The sequence below is a fragment of the Amblyomma maculatum genome, chromosome 5 (genome assembly GCF_055883805.1).
Source record: "Amblyomma maculatum isolate TAMU_Amacu chromosome 5, ASM5588380v1, whole genome shotgun sequence".
In the NCBI taxonomy this organism is placed as follows: domain Eukaryota; kingdom Metazoa; phylum Arthropoda; class Arachnida; order Ixodida; family Ixodidae; genus Amblyomma; species Amblyomma maculatum.
Window position 1 is genome coordinate 161,385,710 of NC_139348.1, and position 23,084 is coordinate 161,408,793.

Here is a 23,084-nt window from a genome sequence, read left to right on the forward strand (position 1 = left end):
GATGCTCCGGCCGATTGTGAAAAGGTAGCAGACGCGCTTACGCCTCGCCAAAGTGGACGCCAACTCGCTAGACGCTCGGTAGCTTCCAAACAGCCCCGCCTGCCTAGCAACACGCTCAAGCTCATCGTCCGCCCCAGAGGATGATTACCATAATGTCCAAGACAACTACATTTCAAATGCTCGAAGCGGTCTGCACGGCAGCAAACTTCACCCGCGATTCCATCCGGCATGAGGACCTTATACAAGCCAACTACCTACAAAACACTTTTGCGTACTGCACACCAAATGTCGAATGCGCTGAGCGCATCATACATCTTAAAGAGCTTGTCATCGACCAACGATCGTATGGAATATCAGTGTACTGTGCACCAGACGACTGTTCAGGAAGAGGAGTGATCAGAGGGGTTGATCTCCGTCTCGATCATGCAACTATTCAAGCAGAACTCCAGGACAATCGAAACCCTCCTATCGAGAACTTCAGAAGACTCGGCAACATCACTGCCGTGCTGATCACCTTCGCCCAACCTCAGGTCCCTGCATGGATCTATTTTTGTAACAGCAGACACCGCTGTACTATCTTCAAAAAGAAATATGAGGTATGCTACCGCTGCGCCGAGCTCGGCCACCGATCCGACGTATGCGTGAGCACAGTTACCAAATGCCGAGGCTGTGGGCTTCCCAAACCGGCCAACGACCACTCCTGTACGCCGACCTGCCGTCTCTGCGGGAAAGAACACCTCGCGGGCGAAAGAAATATTTCGCACTCCCTACGCCGTCAAGCGCCGTCACTGAAAAATCGCAGACAGGCTGAAGCAGCTAAGCAACAAGAACAAGCCTCCTCACGCCGGGTAATTTTACAACACGCCAGCCGCTGGGACCGCCAACGTTCCGGCAGCAATCAACGAAGTCTCAGTGACCGCTCAGACTCCTTCCCACCCCTCGTGCCCAATGCCTCAAAGCTATCATTTCGGACGCCGTCCAGAACGCGGCCAGGTACGCCTGCAGTCGTCCAGCAGCAGCAGCAGCAACCTGCTCCACCGGGGCAGCTCCAGGGCCCGGCTCCGCCAAGACCGCCACCGGCTCCACCTCAAGCGGTGAGTACGCTAGGAGGGACTCCCACTTCTCACGCACTCGAACAAGCCATTACACACATCACGGCCGTCGTAACACAACTGGTCCACAGAGTCGAAACTATCGAGAAACGCTTAGACGCTCCTCCTCCTCCTACTTCCCCCGCACCAGCTGGCACTGCCCACAAACGTAAGGTTCTTGCCGCGAGTGATACGCGAACGGAAGACATACAAGCACAGATAGCGTGCCTCGAAGCACCGGGCGTCTTCTTTCAAGGCCGTATCCAATCGCTGGAGGAACATATTGAGAACTCCTTTCGCACCCTCAGCTCTCAGTTTGCTCTACAGCTAGAATCTCTTGGTAAGGCAATCGACTCCCTCTGCAAACATAAAGGCATGACCCCGCTCCCGGTTCAGACGCCAAATCACCCAACGGCCTCCACTTCGAACTTCTCCCAACCTAATCATGGCGGCTCGCTCGGGTAGCACTACCATCTGGCAATAGAACTGCAGGGGGTTCGCGCGCAAGAGCGCGGTCCTTAAGCAATTCCTTACCGCGAGCGACCCCCCAGAAATCTTTGCCCTTCAAGAAGCAGGGAAACACGCGAAATTGGCTGGATATCGGACATACACATCGGGAAGAGCAAACTCCCAGGTGGCTACTCTAGTTAGGCGAAACCTTACGGTTATCTTACATGAGCTAGACTCCACTTTCCAAGACCATATCCTTCTCGAAAGTCTCCCCCGATCCTCTCGCGCGACCAGGCAATGCTTTTTCGTGCTCAACGTCTATAGCCCACCCCGATCACGCAAGGCCGTCTTCGGGCCACTTTTCCTTCGAGTACAGCAGCTAACGCGAGGGAAACCTCTAATTATTCTCGGTGATTTCAATGTTCCACATCAAGCATGGGGTTACCACTACGGCACGCTTAAAGGCCGATTGCTTTGGGACGATTGGCACACACTCAATCTGAACCTAAAGAATATCACCCAACCCACTCGGAGAGGAACGGGCGTCTCGCGGGACACAACCCCGGATTTCGCCTTTACGGGACTAGGGAATGCAGCTACCTGGTGCAATACTCGGGAAACATTCGGAAGCGACCACTACGTTTTGGAGGTGGTCATTCAGGAGCCTACTCGACAGCGTACGCGACCAGCTAAAGTGGTCAACTGGGACTGCTTTCGCGCCAAGCGAAAAGAGCAAGGCTCTTCCCAACCTATCACAGACATCGCCGCTTGGTCAGCCGACGTCCTCAAACAAGTTGCAGATGTCACTGCTGAAGTAGCTGTGGAAGACTCCGTACCAAACTGCGACAGATATTATGCCCAACTGTGGGACCGCAAGCGCAAGCTAGAGGCCCTGATGCAAACTCGCAAGTGGGATCGGAATCTTCGATGACGGCTCCCCCGAGTCCATACAAACATCGAGAACTATGCCGTAGAGCTTACACGCCGCACATTATATGTTCTAGTACGTCCGCGCGTTCGGAGGGGGCCGCCGGAGAGCAGGCTGTGGTTTCTCCGAGAATGCGACAGCGGACCGGGGCAAGTTGACCGAGAACAACGGCACAATTAGGAAGCATATGAATCCTTATCTTCTCGACATGGAGAGGCGCGTCTTCCAAAAGTGAATTAAAGTCGAGCACTTTTGTCGACAAACGGAACGGGCGTCCTTTCATCCCAATCACTCCTAAAAATGGAAGGAGTGCGAACCGGAGCAGCTGCACGCAGTCGTGTTAGGAGCCGCGCAGTGGGAGATGGTTAACTTAGCTGTTCTTAAGGACGCGACTGCGGATTCAAAGATGCTGCTTGTGTCGCTTCGATGGCCATTAAGGCGTACTGGACCTGGGCGTGGTTCACCAGGGCTCCAGTTGCAGGGCGGGGAGATGGGTGCCTCATCGCCTGGCCGGCGCCGTTGCAGCAAGGCTTACAGTAGAGTGTACTACTTACGGCTTGCGGCTGGAACCTTCTAAAGAATGCACCGGAACGGCGGAGCGAACCGGAGCAGCTGCACGCCGTCGTATTCTGACTGCACTGTGGAAGAGGCGGATTCAAAGAAGCTGCTGCATGTGTCGCTCGATGGTCATTAAGGCGTATTGGCTTAAACCGGTTTGTGCTCCTTAGGATGTGTGCCACGCCGCCTGGCCTGCGTCATTGAAGCAAGACTTATACTTCATGGAACCCGAGAGGACATCGCCGCTTCATAGAGGGCCTGGCTTTCGAGGTACGGGAAGCTTTTAGTAAAATATTATATGAGGAACGCCTGAGGAAATTGGACAGTAACAGATGGGCAGCTAAAGTATTTAAATACCTGTACATAAAAAGCGTTGACTCATAATGGAGGAAAAGAACTAGGAAACTAGCCAGTAAGTATGCTGGTCACAAGGACGAAGAAATAAAGAGCGTTAAGCAACAGGTGAAAAACACAGAAGGTAAAAATTGGATAAATTCGATGGAAAAGAAACAGTGTGTAGAATTATACCGAAAGTGGAAAAGGCAGATCAGGAAGGATTGAAGCTTTCTTTGATAACTAAAAAGGCAGTGCCCTACCTTTTGAAGCTAGATCAGGGTGCCTTAGAACATGCAGCTACAAAAAGAAATTTAACAATGGAGATGACGCATGTGCTGTATGTGGTAACTCCAGTGAAACAATAATTGACCATATTATACTCGAATGTAATGGTATCCATCCGGAAGTCGATGCAGACGCTGTCACTCTTTCTGAAGCTCTGGGGTTTAGTGATACCAGTGGCCGGGTGAATAAACCTGCGGTGGAAACTAGCAAAAAATGACTGGAAGATTGGTGGCTTAAAAACAGAGAAGTGACATAATGTTAGTAATGTAGAAGCAAAAATTTAGTAATTAGAATGATGGTTTCGTTAACCAATCTAAATCAATATATATATATATATATATATATATATATATATATAATTAAGATATAGGTAGAAACATGAGCATGATAGCTACTGCTACCACCTCGTTTCAAAGGGGACGCTCCTATATTCCATCCCATCCATCCATCGCTTCCTTTGACCCTCCCCAAGGCACTCATTTACGCCTACACGGACATCCTCCAGCATTATCGGCTCGAACGGTGTCTATACCCCCCTGCACACCGGGAACTATCCCGGCGCGAGGCCGTCCATTGGCGCAAAATACAAACAGGAACCTTTCCCAACCCATGGCTATATAGCAAAATTTTCCCAAATCTTATTGCACCTAGCTGCAAACACTGCTCACAACCGGCCACATTCATTCACATGGTGTGGACATGTATACGACACAACGCAGACAATACAGCTACAGTGGATGCGTGGAAGTCGCTCCTGCGTACCACCGAGCTCGCCCAACAGCGCCAGCTCATTTTGCGCGCATTGGAGGCCGCAGAGTCCCAAGGGATCCCTGCTGACCTTCTCTAAGCAGTGCAACCAGTCTTTCGGCTGGTTCCCCTTGTTTGGGAGTAAATAAAGAGCTTATCATCATCATCATCATCATCATCCACCATTTCGTGGTGCCCATCTAAAAGTATACGGCGCATTCCTTTCTCCAAAACCTAAGAAAGATTACAAGCCCCGCCGCGTTGACGCAGTATTAAGATGGTGGTCGAAATTACTCCGCAGCCGTCCACTACAGCTTCTTTTTTCTCTTTCCACTGTCACTCTCACCTTCCTCCCTTTCCGGCACGGTGCAGAAAAAGTGTGACAGTTACTGTGCCTTTCCTTTCCTGTTAAACATGCCTAAACCCTCGACATTTTCGTTCTTAATATTCACTTGCCGTAGCGTTCAATGCCTTTTATTATCCAATGCTGTCTATCTGTGCAGTTTTTCATTAAAGACAGTAGTGTAAGCAAATTCAGCACATGCGGCAGCATGTCAGGCTATATACTCGGGAAGCTTATAGAGATTCTGAGGAAAACCGGGCCGGTAGGGAGCCTTCTTATGTGTATTCCCGGCTAATCTACAAATTTATAAGGTCCCTTTAATATAGACTGCCTCGAAATGGCACCCCAGTTTGTCAGACTCTTCTTCAAAGCACTATAGCCAACTTCGAAAGATCTCCACTATGCCTCGGTGGGATGGCTAAAATATTTCGGTAAGGTTTGCTTACATGTGTTTCTTTATATCGCTCTACAGACTCGTACCCTATATGTCTAACGGTGTTATAATCATGCTCCGTCTTATCATTTTAAATAATGCCAGATACTTGCACAGTGTGTTCTAGGATATGTCTACGGAGACTCTTCATGAGACTTCATAGTAGCACTGAAAAATCGGAAAACTGATAAAAGCATTCGTTTCCATGTATTCCTAAAGCACTAAGCCTATTTCTCAGCCCAAGTCTGCTACTTTGTGCTAGAGTTACTCTTTATGCTAGGACAGAGAGTTCCCGTTATCTGTAAGCATAGTGTTGGTCTATATATTGCCTGGCTGCAGCCGGTCAAGAGAAAGGGTGCGTCGCGGGAGCAGCAGCTATAGCATACATCTTGTTACGTTTTTGTTGCATCTCGCGAATAATGCGTTGCAATGCTATCCGTCAAAAAAAAATATACAAAACTAAGCAAGGACAGAACGTGCTTTCGCACTTGTCTAATCGAAGCCACATAAATCTAAAGCCATTTTTTTTCTCCTCCATGATATGTACACCCACGGCATCAGAGCGCGTTAACAGGTGACGTAGGCGGGTACCACCCTCACCGTGACGGGAGTGAACATCCGCTCCCGTCGGACCAACACGAAGCTGGCAGCACCGTAGGCGACGGCGGGAGATGCCAGGCACACGGCGTACTGGAGCGTCGCAGAGGCAGTGAAAAACAGAGAGAACAGAAGACATCAATGCAATTCCTCAATACCGAATACAGCTTTCACACCAGAGCTCAAAGTACACGTTTCACTTGCTTTTCACAACATTTCATAGACCGATTTATAGAAAAAACTAATCGCAGGGTCTAACGAAAGCTCCCCACCAATTAGGCGAGCTATCGCAGTCTTCAGGTACGTACACTGCACGACCGGCAACGTCCTGCCATGTTCACACGCGCACACACACACACACACACACACACACACACACACACACACACACACACACACACACACACACACACACACACACACACACACACACACACACACACACACACACACACACACACACACACACACACACACACACACACACACACACACACACACACACACACACACACACAAATATATATATATATATATATATATATATATATATATATATATATGAATTAGTGGAGCGGCGGAGCGTCTAACGGGCGTGATAAGGCTTCATTCGTGCGACGTGTACCACTTCAAATGTCAGCCGTCGAGACGAGCGAACAGTTTCCCCTAGGGAAGAACTTTATAGTTCACTTCGCTGAGTTTATGGATAACCTTATACGGGTCAAATTCAGACAACGCGTACTGTCCTGCGCATTAATTCCGCTAGTTCTTCACGCAATCATAGTGTTGCTCGCCAAATATTGCGGTTGACACCCGAAGCTCGGCACCAAAAGTTCGGTTCGTCTGTCCTTCGAAGCGGAAAGGAAAGCTATAGAGTTTATTCACGTAACGTCATTGCAGCTTTACTGGCAACCATGGCACGATCAGCGCAACGTCAGAGAGGGGGAAAGAGAGAGAGAGGGCTTACCGCGAATCATGACACGGCGTCGGTGAAATCTGAGCTCTGGTTGGACGTCTCAAGTGTCCGACAAATGATCGGCGCGCAGCAGGGAGGACCCCAGCAGAGCGGCGCCGACGCGTCGGATACCATTTTTGCGTGCTTTTAGTTTCAAACCGCCCAACATTATGGCGTTTCCACAATACAGGGTTGACACAACTGCCGCCTGTTAAACCTGATAGTGAATAGGGTGTATATAGGTAGGTCAAGGAGTGAAACAATGTTTGCTCAGTATGTAATACATATCGAACAAGCATTGCTTCTTCTCCCCTCGCCCCCTCCTGCTCATCCCTAGCTTTTCTTCGGAAGCATTTAAACCCCTGCCAGTGACGATTGCGCTGCCCAGACTAAGACAAGTCCACTTATCGGAAAGTTGGCCAGACTTGCGAAGTGAGGCTGCCCTCCTTTCTATCCTTGATCACTGCTCCTCCTTTAGTCATTTTGTAGACTATTTTCTGATGACTCATGCCAGTCTAAAATGGTTCGGTCGAAAAAAAAAAGTAAATTTGAATGTGTTTGTACGAGCAGAGTACTGAGAAATAGAGTAGTTACGGTAGCGAGCCTGCGAGTGTCTAGGGGCTTTAGATAGTATAGGAGAAATTTCCCTGCAAAAGATGAGCGCATAATGACAAGTGTGACACTTTCCGTCTTATACGAAAAGGAGTAATCACTTGCTGTCATTGCATGAGTCAGTGAATTCAGTGCGGCGACATACATTGCAGATAAAGTGGACAGCGCGCTGCTGCTGTTTTTTAATTTCAGCTAAGCACGTTTTGTGCGCGGGTGCCAAATTATCTATGCATATTCTAATGTGGGCTTTCCTAGAAGTATCTTGCTGAAGTTTCATCTAACTATATGACGGAGCAGACCGAGTTTTTTCAATGGTGATGGTGTTGTATGATGTATATTATCAGTCCAAGTTGTGTTGTGAAACTTCCGTTACAGGGTTCTCATAAATACGATAGTAAGCGAAGAACGATCTTTCTTTCGCCTTATAAGCAACATATCTGTTTTGTAGACATTTATTTCTTTTTCCCATTTGTTACACCACGTTAGAACATTACTCAGTGAATTACTTAAATCAGTTGGAAATGAAGGTAAATATATAGGTTTGTGCATCTTGCAATTATCAGCAAAACAACAATAATAAGAACAATTAAGATTATTTATATAGACCTAAAAAGAGCATCTCCCAGAACACTGTTCTGGGTACACCGAAGGAGACTGGGAGGGGCGAGGAGCAACAGCCCTCAACCTCAACAAACTCTATGTACCCAGTTAAATAAATTTGGCCGATGGGACGCCTATTAGAGCTTTAAAAGGGGCTCATAGCAGGGAACATAATCATATGCACTGGAAAAATCAAAGAGCAATTCAGCACCTCTATTTGTCCTGGTTTAAATTATAGTTACTATATTGGTCAATTACCGAAGCAAGTTGTGTAGATTGGTAGATAATCATTCGAATACAGTGTTGATGTGGGGCTTAGAAGGCTGCTGGTGGGTGAATATTCAGCCTATACTTAACTGGAACATATGTTCAAGAACTTGACAATAGGAACATGTTATGAAGAATAGCCAGCCATTTTTCTTGCTCAAATGATCACTCTTTTTATGAACGGAAACCATCCTGGTTGTGGGCCAGCCTGAAGGCAAAGCTGCAGACTTCTAATATTATCGAAATATTTTTTTATAAGCCAAACGAGGAACACTAGACAACGATGTAAAAGGGCATTTGGCATCGGAAGATTCAGCTCACTTTTCATACAGGTTGGTATGGTCGGAAGACCGGAGCCTAGGACTTCACCGCAAGTCATTAAGGACGGCAGACGACGGTAGGAGTTGTTCAGGGAAAGAGTAAATTGGAGGTTTATATTACATATTTACAACACATCTGCAAACGTGCAAACACGTTAAAGGAAACGAGATAGCTCATAATCAAAAGAGAGCACAGGCGAGCCACACTAAAGCAGCCCTCGTAGGCTGCTTCAATCTCGTTTTCAGTTCAAGCTTCCCAATCGCCCAATGGGCACTGAGCCGCTGCTTTTGGCTCCGCCCAGCTTCTTTGGCTCCGCCCAACTCTCCTATCAGCACAGCATGCACAAACGCGAGCGCGCACGCACACATACGCAAACACACACACACACACACACACACACACACACACACACCTCCTCGCACTTGACCGGAGAAGACTGTAGACAACTGTAGAATATGGATGGATGGATGAAATATAGGAGCGTCCCCTTTGAAACGGAGTGGTAGCAGTAGCTATCATGCTCATTTTTTCCCCTATATCTTAATTATTGTTTTAGATTGGTTAACTATACCATCATACTATTTATTGAATTTTTGTTTCTACATTACTAACATTATGTCATTTTTCTGCTTTTAAGCCACCAATCTTCCAGTCGTTTTTTGCTAGCTTCCACCGCAGGTTTATTCACCCGGCCACTGGTATCACTAAACCCCAGATCTTCAGGAAGAGTGACAGCGTCTGCATCGACTTCCGGATGGATACCATAACATTCGAGTATAATATGGTCAATTATTGTTTCACTGGAGTTACCACATACAGCACATGCGTCATCTCCATTGTTAAATTTCTTTTTGTAGCTGCGTGTTCTAAGGCCCCCTGATCTAGCTTCAAAAGGTAGGGCACTGCCTTTTGAGTTGTCAAAGAAAGCTTCGATCCTTCCTGATTTGCCTTTTCCAATTTCGGTATCATTCCACACTGTTTCTTTTCCATCGAATTTATCCAATTTTTACCTTCTGTGTTTTTCACCTGTTGCTTAACGCTCTTTATTTCTTCGTCCTTGTGACCAGCATACTTACTGGCTAGTTTCCTAGTTCTTTTCCTCCATTGTGAGTCAACGCTTTTTAGGTATAGGTATTTAAATACTTTAGCTGCCCATCTGTTACTGTCCAATTTCCTCAGGCGTTCCTCATATAATATTTTACTAAAAGCTTCCCGTACTTCGAAATCCAGGCCTTCTATGAAGCGGCGATGTCCTCTCAGGCCATATAAGTCTTGCTTCAATGACGCAGGCCAGGCGGCGTGGCACACAACCTAAGGAGCACAAACCGGTTTAAGCCAATACGCCTTAATGACCATCGAGCGACACATGCAGCAGCTTCTTTGAATCCGCCTCTTCCACAGTGCAGTCAGAATACGACGGCGTGCAGCTGCTCCGGTTCGCTCCGCCGTTGCGGTGCATTCTTTAGAAGTAAATAAGACTTGAAATTTCTCCAACCAACACTTTTATTTTATAAAACCCGACGTTTCGGAGCCGGCTCGGCTCCTTCTTCAGGGGTGCATGACGCGGGGCTGCGTGCAGCTATAAGTAAAGGAATGGTCGAGGGGGAGAAGAAGGTGGGGGGTGGGGGAGAATGGGGAGGGGGTGGAATGTGTGTGAAAGGAATGAGAAGGAAGGAGGGGGGTTTAGACGAGTGAGGGTGCCGCAGGTGCAGGTGTGCTCGCTGGCGACTTTTTTCTTTTCTTCTGTGAAGTGGCCAGGAGAGAGCGAAGACCTTGCAAGTATACAGCAGGGAGGTTGCCTGTTGTCCGGTTGATGTTATTTGCGGTAGACTGTATGTGCCATGACTCGAGGAGGCGTCTTTTGCGGTAATTGGTCTCGGTCTCCAAGATGAACGTTTCTTCGAAATTTATTCTGTGGTCGGAATCTTCTGAATGTTCAGCTATGGGGTTGCGTTTTCTTGAAAAATTTCGTACATCGTTCTTGTGTTGCCGAATTCTTTCTTTTAGGTTTTTTGTTTCGCCAATGTAGCTAGCATCACAGTGGGCGCAGGGAATTTTGTAGACAATGCCTTGGGCTCTTTCTCTTGGTGGTCGATCTTTGGGGAAGGGTAGCAGGCTCCCCGAAGTGTTTGAAGGCTTGTGCGCCACTCGAATTCCCTCTTTTCTTAGAATACGGGCGATGGTTTCGCTGGCGCCTCGGACATAGGGGACAGTGACGTACTTTTGAGATGTAGTTGTTTGCTGCTGGTTATTTTCTTCCCGGGGCCTGTCGTTGCGTTTTTGGCGGCGAATGATTTTCCGGATAAATTTTTTTTGGGTAGCCGTTCATGGTTAGTTCCTTGAATATTAAGCGTTTTTCGTTTGCTTTGTCGGGCTCTGTGGTGCAATGTGTTTCCACTCTTTGTAATAAGGTCTTCACAACTGACGCTTTATGGCTTGTCGGGTGGTTCGAAGTGAAATGCAGATATCGCCCTGTGTGGGTGGGTTTTCGGTATACGGAGAATCGCAGGCGGTTGTTTTTTCGGGTCACCAGAACGTCCAAAAACGGCAGGGCGCCTCGCTTCTCCATTTCTAGGGTGAACTGAATCTCCGGTTGAATGGAATTTAGATGGGAGAGGAAATTTTGGACTTCAGATTTCTTAATAATTGAGAAACAGTCATCGACATATCTCAGAAAAATTTTTGGCGGTGGGCGGAAAGAGTTGAGAGCTCGTTCTTCGATGTGCTGCATAGTTATATTCGCCATAGCGACAGAGATGTAGGCACCCATTGGTGTTCCCTTAACTTGTTTGTAGAATTCTCCTCGGCATGAGAAGTATGTGTTTGATAAGCATAGTTCCAGAAGGCGGCATATCTCGTCTACACTGAGTGGGGTTCGTGCGCTGAGTGTATCGTCGCGTTGTAGGGCTTCTCGAGTGGCGGCCAACGCGAGATTTACAGGAACATTTGTGAAAAGGGACACCACGTCAAAGGAAACAAGCCACTCGTCGGCCTCAAGGCTCACCTGGGATACGAGTTCGATGAAATGCCCGGCGTGTCGGACGTGGGTCGCGGTTTTTCCCGTGATTGGTGTTATGAGCTTGTGCAGGTATTCCGACAACGCACGGAGGGGGGAGAAACGGAAGTCGACAATTGGGCGTAGAGGAGTCCCAGGTTTATGGACTTTGGGCAGACCGTAGAAGGCTGGGGCTGATCCGTTGGTGCACGATAACTGCAGGTAGAGGTTTCGGTGGTTTGGGAGGTTTTTGAAAACTTCTTTTAATGCCTTGTTCAATTTTGCCTGGGTACTTGTTGTGGGGTCCTTCTTCAATTTTTCGTATTCTTGATTGTTGAGTAGAGAAGAAATTTTCTCGTCATAGTCCTGTCTGTCCAGAACGACTGTTGTGTTGCCTTTGTCCGCTGGGAGGATTACGATGGTCGTGTCTCTCTGGAGGTCGTTGAGCGCCTGCCGTTCATCCCGTGGTAGATTCTCTTCATTTCGGCGTGAATGCAGACCTTTCAGTACTCCGACTGTTTTGAGCCTGACGTCTTCTCGAGGACCTGTTTTCAGCTGTTGGAGGCCGTCTTCAAGAGCAGATACAATTTTCGGGAAAGGAGGTCCGTGAGTCTGAATATTGAATTTGTGTCCCTTGGCCAGAATTGAAGTTTCGGCGGGTGTTAGATTTCTGGAAGACAGGTTCGTGACCACGTTTGAATGGTCAGTAGGGGCGTTGTCAGGTCGAGGTTGTAATTCTGCCAGCTTCTTCATTTGCTTGGTGCGGTGTTTGTTGGCTTCGGAAGCTGCTGTCTCCTGGGCGAAGGCCTCAATGGGTGTTAGAAGCTTGGGCATCCTGTGCTCGAGCTGTCGACGAGCAAAAAAGGCGTCGGTTTCTTTTTTCTTGATCACTGTGCGGCACTCCCGTATCCGAGCAGTTACTAGGTGCTGTTCTGCCTTGTCGATGATGTTTCGTCCTTCCGGTGTGGAGACCGGGCGTCGGAGACGTAGGCAGTGCGGTACGACCTTGGTATCCTTGCACTTCTGGTTGAACTCCAGGTGTGTTTGGTACACCGAGATACTCTTCATAGTCTTGACGTACTTCTTTGCAAGCTGCATAGCTTGCAGCCCGAAGTCTGCGCGGATAGATTGAAAGCTAAACATTTCGACAGATTTGCCTGTCTGGTTGGGTTGATAACTAAATAAGACTTTAAATTTCTCCAACCAACACTTTTATTTTATAAAACCCGACGTTTCGGAGCCGGCTCGGCTCCTTCTTCAGGGGTGCATGACGCGGGGCTGCGTGCAGCTATAAGTAAAGGAATGGTCGAGGGGGAGAAGAAGGTGGGGGGTGGGGGAGAATGGGGAGGGGGTGGAATGTGTGTGAAAGGAATGAGAAGGAAGGAGGGGGGTTTAGACGAGTGAGGGTGCCGCAGGTGCAGGTGTGCTCGCTGGCGACTTTTTTCTTTTCTTCTGTGAAGTGGCCAGGAGAGAGCGAAGACCTTGCAAGTATACAGCAGGGAGGTTGCCTGTTGTCCGGTTGATGTTATTTGCGGTAGAATGTATGTGCCATGACTCGAGGAGGCGTCTTTTGCGGTAATTGGTCTCGGTCTCCAAGATGAACGTTTCTTCGAAATTTATTCTGTGGTCGGAATCTTCTGAATGTTCAGCTATGGGGTTGCGTTTTCTTGAAAAATTTCGTACATCGTTCTTGTGTTGCCGAATTCTTTCTTTTAGGTTTTTTTTGTTTCGCCAATGTAGCTAGCATCACAGTCGGCGCAGGGAATTTTGTAGACAATGCCTTGGGCTCTTTCTCTTGGTGGTCGATCTTTGGGGAAGGGTAGCAGGCTCCCCAAAGTGTTTGAAGGCTTGTGCGCCACTCGAATTCCCTCTTTTCTTAGAATACGGGCGATGGTTTCGCTGGCGCCTCGGACATAGGGGACAGTGACGTACTTTTGAGATGTAGTTGTTTGCTGCTGGTTATTTTCTTCCCAGGGCCTGTCGTTGCGTTTTTGGCGGCGAATGATTTTCCGGATAAATTTTTTTTGGGTAGCCGTTCATGGTTAGTTCCTTGAATATTAAGCGTTTTTCGTTTGCTTTGTCGGGCTCTGTGGTGCAATGTGTTTCCACTCTTTGTAATAAGGTCTTCACAACTGACGCTTTATGGCTTGTCGGGTGGTTCGAAGTGAAATGCAGATATCGCCCTGTGTGGGTGGGTTTTCGGTATACGGAGAATCGCAGGCGAAAAAAATTTTTCTGAGATATGTCGATGACTGTTTCTCAATTATTAAGAAATCTGAAGTCCAAAATTTCCTCTCCCATCTAAATTCCATTCAACCGGAGATTCAGTTCACCCTAGAAATGGAGAAGCGAGGCGCCCTGCCGTTTTTGGACGTTCTGGTGACCCGAAAAAACAACCGCCTGCGATTCTCCGTATACCGAAAACCCACCCACACAGGGCGATATCTGCATTTCACTTCGAACCACCCGACAAGCCATAAAGCGTCAGTTGTGAAGACCTTATTACAAAGAGTGGAAACACATTGCACCACAGAGCCCGACAAAGCAAACGAAAAACGCTTAATATTCAAGGAACTAACCATGAACGGCTACCCAAAAAAATTTATCCGGAAAATCATTCGCCGCCAAAAACGCAACGACAGGCCCCGGGAAGAAAATAACCAGCAGCAAACAACTACATCTCAAAAGTACGTCACTGTCCCCTATGTCCGAGGCGCCAGCGAAACCATCGCCCGTATTCTAAGAAAAGAGGGAATTCGAGTGGCGCACAAGCCTTCAAACACTTTGGGGAGCCTGCTACCCTTCCCCAAAGATCGACCACCAAGAGAAAGAGCCCAAGGCATTGTCTACAAAATTCCCTGCGCCGACTGTGATGCTAGCTACATTGGCGAAACAAAAAACCTAAAAGAAAGAATTCGGCAACACAAGAACGATGTACGAAATTTTTCAAGAAAACGCAACCCCATAGCTGAACATTCAGAAGATTCCGACCACAGAATAAATTTCGAAGAAACGTTCATCTTGGAGACCGAGACCAATTACCGCAAAAGACGCCTCCTCGAGTCATGGCACATACAGTCTACCGCAAATAACATCAACCGGACAACAGGCAACCTCCCTGCTGTATACTTGCAAGGTCTTCCCTCTCTCCTGGCCACTTCACAGAAGAAAAGAAAAAGGTCGCCAGCGAGCACACCTGCACCTGCGGCACCCTCACTCGTCTAAACCCCCCTCCTTCCTTCTCATTCCTTTCACACACATTCCACCCCCTCCCCATTCTCCCCCACCCCCCACCTTCTTCTCCCCCTCGACCATTCCTTTACTTATAGCTGCACGCAGCCCCGCGTCATGCACCCCTGAAGAAGGAGCCGAGCCGGCTCCGAAACGTCGGGTTTTATAAAATAAAAGTGTTGGTTGGAGAAATTTCAAGTCTTATTTAGTTATCAACCCAACCAGACAGGCAAATCTGTCGAAATGTTTAGCTTTCATTCTTTAGAAGGTTCCAGCCACAAGCCGTAAGTAGTACACTCTACCGTAAGTCTTGCTGCAACGGCGCCGGCCAGGCACCCATTTCCCCGCCCTGGAACTGTAGCCGTGGTGAACCACACCCAGGTCCAGTACGCCTTAATGACCATCGAAGCGACACATGCACCAGCTTCTTTGAATCCGCCTCTTCCACAGTGCAGTTAGATTACGACGGCGTGCAGCTGCTCCGGTTCGCTCCGCCGTTGCGGTGCATTCTTTAGAAGGTTCCAGCCGCAAGCCGTAAGTAGTACACTCTACCGTAAGTCTTGCTGCAACGGCGCCGGCCAGGCACCCATTTCCCCGCCCTGGAACTGTAGCCGTGGTGAACCACACCCAGGTCCAGTACGCCTTAATGACCATCGAAGCGACACATGCACCAGCTTCTTTGAATCCGCCTCTTCCACAGTGCAGTTAGATTACGACGGCGTGCAGCTGCTCCGGTTCGCTCCGCCGTTGCGGTGCATTCTTTAGAAGGTTCCAGCCGCAAGCCGTAAGTAGTACACTCTACCGTAAGTCTTGCTGCAACGGCGCCGGCCAGGTACCCATTTCCCCGCCCTGGAACTGTAGCCGTGGTGAACCAATCCCAGGTCCAGTACGCCTTAATGACCATCGAAGCGACACATGCACCAGCTTCTTTGAATCCGCCTCTTCCACAGTACAGTTAGATTACGACGGCGTGCAGCTGCTCCGGTTCGCTCCGCCATTGCGGTGCATTCTTTAGAAGGTTCCAACCGCTAGCCGTAAGTAGTACACTCTACCGTAAGTCTTGCTGCAACGGCGCCGGCCAGGCACCCATTTTCCCGCCCTGGAACTGTAGCCGTGGTGAACCACACCCAGGTCCAGTGTGCCTTAATGACCATCGAAGCGACACATGCAGCAGCTTCTTTGAATCCGCCTCTTCCACAGTGCAGTTAGATTACGACGGGTGCAGCTGCTCCGGTTCGCTCCGCCGTTGCGGCGCATTCTTTAGAAGGTTCCAGCCGCAAGCCGTAAGTAGTACACTCTACCGTAAGTCTTGCTGCAACGGCGCCGGCCAGGCACCCATTTCCCCGCCCTGGAACTGTAGCCGTGGTGAACCACACCCAGTCCAGTACGCCTTAATGACCATCGAAGCGACACATGCACCAGCTTCTTTGAATCCGCCTCTTCCACAGTGCAGTTAGATTACGACGGCGTGCAGCTGCTCCGGTTCGCTCCGCCGTTGCGGTGCATTCTTTAGAAGGTTCCAGCCGCAAGCCGTAAGTAGTACACTCTACCGTAAGTCTTGCTGCAACGGCGCCGGCCAGGCACCCATTTCCCCGCCCTGGAACTGTAGCCGTGGTGAACCACACCAGGTCCAGTACGCCTTAATGACCATCGAAGCGACACATGCACCAGCTTCTTTGAATCCGCCTCTTCCACAGTGCAGTTAGATTACGACGGCGTGCAGCTGCTCCGGTTCGCTCCGCCGTTGCGGTGCATTCTTTAGAAGGTTTCAGCTGCAAGCCGTAAGTAGTACACTCTACCGTAAGTCTTGCTGCAACGGCGCCGGCCAGGCACCCATTTCCCCGCCCTGGAACTGTAGCCGTGGTGAACCACACCCAGGTCCAGTACGCCTTAATGACCATCGAAGCGACACATGCACCAGCTCTTTGAATCCGCCTCTTTCACAGTGCAGTTAGATTACGACGGCGTGCAGCTGCTCCGGTTCGCTCCGCCGTTGCGGTGCATTCTTTAGAAGGTTCCAGCCGCAAGCCGTAAGTAGTACACTCTACCGTAAGTCTTGCTGCAACGGCGCCGGCCAGGCACCCATTTCCCGCCCTGAAACTGTAGCCGTGGTGACACCACACCCAGGTCCAGTACGCCTTAATGACCATGGAAGCGACACATGCACCAGCTTCTTTGAATCCGCCTCTTCCACAGTGCAGTTAGATTACGACGGCGTGCAGCTGCTCCGGTTCGCTCCGCCGTTGCGGTGCATTCTTTAGAAGGTTCCAGCCGCAAGCAGTAAGTAGTACACTCTACCGTAAGTCTTGCTGCAACGGCGCCGGCCAGGCACCCATTTTCCCGCCCTGCAACTGTAGCCGTGGTGAACCACACCCAGGTCCAGTACGCCTTAATGACCATCGAAGCGACACATGCACCAGCTTCTTTGAATCCGCCTCTTCCACAGTGCAGTTAGATTACGACGGCGTGCAGCTGCTCCGGTTCGCTCCGCCGTTGCGGTGCATTCTTTAGAAGGTTTCAGCTGCAAGCCGTAAGTAGTACACTCTACCGTAAGTCTTGCTGCAACGGCGCCGGCCAGGCACCCATTTCCCCGCCCTGGAACTGTAGCCGTGGTGAACCACACCCAGGTCCAGTACGCCTTAATGACCATCGAAGCGACACATGCACCAGCTTCTTTGAATCCGCCTCTTCCACAGTGCAGTTAGATTACGACGGCGTGCAGCTGCTCCGGTTCGCTCCGCCGTTGCGGTGCATTCTTTAGAAGGTTCCAGCCGCAAGCCGTAAGTAGTACACTCTACCGTAAGTCTTGCTGCAACGGCGCCGGCCAGGCACCCATTTCCCCGCCCTGAAACTGTAGCCGTGGTGAACCACACCCAGGTCCAGTACGCCTTAATGACCATCGAAGCGACACATGCACCAGCTTCTTTGAATCCGCCTCTTCCACAGTGCAGTTAGATTACGACGGCGTGCAGCTGCTCCGGTTCGCTCCGCCGTTGCGGTGCATTCTTTAGAAGGTTCCAGCCGCAAGCCGTAAGTAGTACACTCTACCCTAAGTCTTGCTGCAACGGCGCCGGCCAGGCACCCATTTCCCCGCCCTGGAACTGTAGCCGTGGTGAACCACACCCAGGTCCAGTACGCCTTAATGACCATCGAAGCGACACATGCACCAGCTTCTTTGAATCCGCCTCTTCACAGTGCAGTTAGATTACGACGGCGTGCAGCTGCTCCGGTTCGCTCCGCCGTTGCGGTGCATTCTTTAGAAGGTTCCAGCCGCAAGCCGTAAGTAGTACACTCTACCGTAAGTCTTGCTGCAACGGCGCCGGCCAGGCACCCATTTCCCCGCCTGAAACTGTAGCCGTGGTGAACCACACCCAGGTCCAGTACGCCTTAATGACCATCGAAGCGACACATGCACCAGCTTCTTTGAATCCGCCTCTTCCACAGTGCAGTTAGATTACGACGGCGTGCAGCTGCTCCGGTTCGCTCCGCCGTTGCGGTGCATTCTTTAGAAGGTTCCAGCCGCAAGCCGTAAGTAGTACACTCTACCCTAAGTCTTGCTGCAACGGCGCCGGCCAGGCACCCATTTCCCCGCCCTGGAACTGTAGCCGTGGTGAACCACACCCAGGTCCAGTACGCCTTAATGACCATCGAAGCGACACATGCACCAGCTTCTTTGAATCCGCCTCTTCCACAGTGCAGTTAGATTACGACGGCGTGCAGCTGCTCCGGTTCGCTCCGCCGTTGCGGTTCATTCTTTAGAAGGTTTCAGCTGCAAGCCGTAAGTAGTACACTCTACCGTAAGTCTTGCTGCAACGGCGCCGGCCAGGCACCCATTTCCCCGCCCTGGAACTGTAGCCGTGGTGAACACACCCAGGTCCAGTACGCCTTAATGACCATCGAAGCGACACATGCACCAGCTTCTTTGAATCCGCCTCTTTCACAGTGCAGTTAGATTACGTCGGCGTGCAGCTGCTCCGGTTCGCTCCGCCGTTGCGGTGCATTCTTTAGAAGGTTCCAGCCGCAGAGCCGTAAGTAGTACACTCTACCGTAAGTCTTGCTGCAACGGCGCCGGCCAGGCACCCATTTCCCCGCCCTGGAACTGTAGCCGTGGTGAACCACACCCAGGTCCAGTACGCCTTAATGACCATCGAAGCGACACATGCACCAGCTTCTTTGAATCCGCCTCTTCCACAGTGCAGTTAGATTACGACGGCGTGCAGCTGCTCCGGTTAGCTCCGCCGTTGCGGTGCATTCTTTAGAAGGTTCCAGCCGCAAGCAGTAAGTAGTACACTCTACCGTAAGTCTTGCTGCAACGGCGCCGGCCAGGCACCCATTTTCCCGCCCTGCAACTGTAGCCGTGGTGAACCACACCCAGGTCCAGTACGCCTTAATGACCATCGAAGCGACACATGCACCAGCTTCTTTGAATCCGCCTCTTCCACAGTGCAGTTAGATTACGACGGCGTGCAGCTGCTCCGGTTCGCTCCGCCGTTGCGGTGCATTCTTTAGAAGGTTTCAGCTGCAAGCCGTAAGTAGTACACTCTACCGTAAGTCTTGCTGCAACGGCGCCGGCCAGGCACCCATTTCCCCGCCCTGAAACTGTAGCCGTGGTGAACCACACCCAGGTCCAGTACGCCTTAATGACCATCGAAGCGACACATGCACCAGCTTCTTTGAATCCGCCTCTTCCACAGTGCAGTTAGATTACGACGGCGTGCAGCTGCTCTGGTTCGCTCCGCCGTTGCGGTGCATTCTTTAGAAGGTTTCAGCCAGAAGCCGTAAGTAGTACACTCTACCGTAAGTCTTGCTGCAACGGCGCCGGCCAGGCACCCATTTCCCCGCCCTGGAACTGTAGCCGTGGTGAACCACACCCAGGTCCATTACGCCTTAATGACCATCGAAGCGACACATGCACCAGCTTCTTTGAATCCGCCTCTTCCACAGTGCAGTTAGATTACGACGGCGTGCAGCTGCTCCGGTTCGCTCCGCCGTTGCGGTGCATTCTTTAGAAGGTTTCAGCTGCAAGCCGTAAGTAGTACACTCTACCGTAAGTCTTGCTGCAACGGCGCCGGCCAGGCACCCATTTCCCCGCCCTGGAACTGTAGCCGTGGTGAACCACACCCAGGTCCAGTACGCCTTAATGACCATCGAAGCGACACATGCACCAGCTTCTTTGAATCCGCCTCTTTCACAGTGCAGTTAGATTACGACGGCGTGCAGCTGCTCCGGTTCGCTCCGCCGTTGCGGTGCATTCTTTAGAAGGTTCCAGCCGCAAGCCGTAAGTAGTACACTCTACCGTAAGTCTTGCTGCAACGCCGCCGGCCAGGCACCCATTTCCCCGCCCTGAAACTGTAGCCGTGGTGAACCACACCCAGGTCCAGTACGCCTTAATGACCATGGAAGCGACACATGCACCAGCTTCTTTGAATCCGCCTCTTCCACAGTGCAGTTAGATTACGACGGCGTGCAGCTGCTCCGGTTCGCTCCGCCGTTGCTGTGCATTCTTTAGAAGGTTCCAGCCGCAAGCCGTAAGTAGTACACTCTACCGTAAGTCTTGCTGCAACGGCGCCGGCCAGGCACCCATTTCCCCGCCCTGGAACTGTAGCCGTGGTGAACCACACCCAGGTCAACTAGGCCTTAATGACCATCGAAGCGACACATGCACCAGCTTCTTTGAATCCGCCTCTTCCACAGTGCAGTTAGATTACGACGGCGTGCAGCTGCTCCGGTTAGCTCCGCCGTTGCGGTGCATTCTTTAGAAGGTTCCAGCCGCAAGCAGTAAGTAGTACACTCTACCGTAAGTCTTGCTGCAACGGCGCCGGCCAGGCACCCATTTTCCCGCCCTGCAACTGTAGCCGTGGTGAACCACACCCAGGTCCAGTACGCCTTAATGACCATCGAAGCGACACATGCACCAGCTTCTTTGAATCCGCCTCTTCCACAGTGCAGTTAGATTACGACGGCGTGCAGCTGCTCCGGTTCGCTCCGCCGTTGCGGTGCATTCTTTAGAAGGTTTCAGCTGCAAGCCGTAAGTAGTACACTCTACCGTAAGTCTTGCTGCAACGGCGCCGGCCAGGCACCCATTTCCCCGCCCTGGAACTGTAGCCGTGGTGAACCACACCCAGGTCCAGTACGCCTTAATGACCATCGAAGCGACACATGCACCAGCTTCTTTGAATCCGCCTCTTCCACAGTGCAGTTAGATTACGACGGCGTGCAGCTGCTCCGGTTAGCTCCGCCGTTGCGGTGCATTCTTTAGAAGGTTCCAGCCGCAAGCAGTAAGTAGTACACTCTACCGTAAGTCTTGCTGCAACGGCGCCGGCCAGGCACCCATTTTCCCGCCCTGCAACTGTAGCCGTGGTGAACCACACCCAGGTCCAGTACGCCTTAATGACCATCGAAGCGACACATGCACCAGCTTCTTTGAATCCGCCTCTTCCACAGTGCAGTTAGATTACGACGGCGTGCAGCTGCTCCGGTTCGCTCCGCCGTTGCGGTGCATTCTTTAGAAGGTTTCAGCTGCAAGCCGTAAGTAGTACACTCTACCGTAAGTCTTGCTGCAACGGCGCCGGCCAGGCACCCATTTCCCCGCCCTGGAACTGTAGCCGTGGTGAACCACACCCAGGTCCAGTACGCCTTAATGACCATCGAAGCGACACATGCACCAGCTTCTTTGAATCCGCCTCTTCCACAGTGCAGTTAGATTACGACGGCGTGCAGCTGCTCCGGTTCGCTCCGCCGTTGCGGTGCATTCTTTAGAAGGTTCCAGCCGCAAGCCGTAAGTAGTACACTCTACCGTAAGTCTTGCTGCAACGGCGCCGGCCAGGCACCCATTTCCCCGCCCTGAAACTGTAGCCGTGGTGAACCACACCCAGGTCCAGTACGCCTTAATGACCATCGAAGCGACACATGCACCAGCTTCTTTGAATCCGCCTCTTCCACAGTGCAGTTAGATTACGACGGCGTGCAGCTGCTCCGGTTCGCTCCGCCGTTGCGGTGCATTCTTTAGAAGGTTCCAGCCGCAAGCCGTAAGTAGTACACTCTACCCTAAGTCTTGCTGCAACGGCGCCGGCCAGGCACCCATTTCCCCGCCCTGGAACTGTAGCCGTGGTGAACCACACCCAGGTCCAGTACGCCTTAATGACCATCGAAGCGACACATGCACCAGCTTCTTTGAATCCGCCTCTTCCACAGTGCAGTTAGATTACGACGGCGTGCAGCTGCTCCGGTTCGCTCCGCCGTTGCGGTGCATTCTTTAGAAGGTTCCAGCCGCAAGCCGTAAGTAGTACACTCTACCGTAAGTCTTGCTGCAACGGCGCCGGCCAGGCACCCATTTCCCCGCCCTGAAACTGTAGCCGTGGTGAACCACACCCAGGTCCAGTACGCCTTAATGACCATCGAAGCGACACATGCACCAGCTTCTTTGAATCCGCCTCTTCCACAGTGCAGTTAGATTACGACGGCGTGCAGCTGCTCCGGTTCGCTCCGCCGTTGCGGTGCATTCTTTAGAAGGTTCCAGCCGCAAGCCGTAAGTAGTACACTCTACCCTAAGTCTTGCTGCAACGGCGCCGGCCAGGCACCCATTTCCCCGCCCTGGAACTGTAGCCGTGGTGAACCACACCCAGGTCCAGTACGCCTTAATGACCATCGAAGCGACACATGCACCAGCTTCTTTGAATCCGCCTCTTCCACAGTGCAGTTAGATTACGACGGCGTGCAGCTGCTCCGGTTCGCTCCGCCGTTGCGGTTCATTTTTAGAAGGTTTCAGCTGCAAGCCGTAAGTAGTACACTCTACCGTAAGTCTTGCTGCAACGGCGCCGGCCAGGCACCCATTTCCCCGCCCTGGAACTGTAGCCGTGGTGAACCACACCCAGGTCCAGTACGCCTTAATGACCATCGAAGCGACACATGCACCAGCTTCTTTGAATCCGCCTCTTTCACAGTGCAGTTAGATTACGACGGCGTGCAGCTGCTCCGGTTCGCTCCGCCGTTGCGGTGCATTCTTTAGAAGGTTCCAGCCGCAAGCCGTAAGTAGTACACTCTACCGTAAGTCTTGCTGCAACGGCGCCGGCCAGGCACCCATTTCCCCGCCCTGGAACTGTAGCCGTGGTGAACCACACCCAGGTCAACTAGGCCTTAATGACCATCGAAGCGACACATGCACCAGCTTCTTTGAATCCGCCTCTTCCACAGTGCAGTTAGATTACGACGGCGTGCAGCTGCTCCGGTTAGCTCCGCCGTTGCGGTGCATTCTTTAGAAGGTTCCAGCCGCAAGCAGTAAGTAGTACACTCTACCGTAAGTCTTGCTGCAACGGCGCCGGCCAGGCACCCATTT

General features: G+C 51.0%; 1 protein-coding gene across 1 annotated transcript in view; it reads right to left on the reverse strand.

The window, feature by feature from the left end:
• The window catches only part of LOC146190151 (uncharacterized), a 102,605-nt gene that overhangs the window by 17,057 nt on the left and 62,464 nt on the right, over positions 1–23,084 (reverse strand). The window contains exon 3 of the mRNA XM_084604880.1: positions 5,772–5,861. Within this exon, the coding sequence (XP_084461006.1) occupies positions 5,772–5,861 (90 nt within the window). The remainder of the gene's footprint in view (positions 1–5,771; positions 5,862–23,084) is intronic.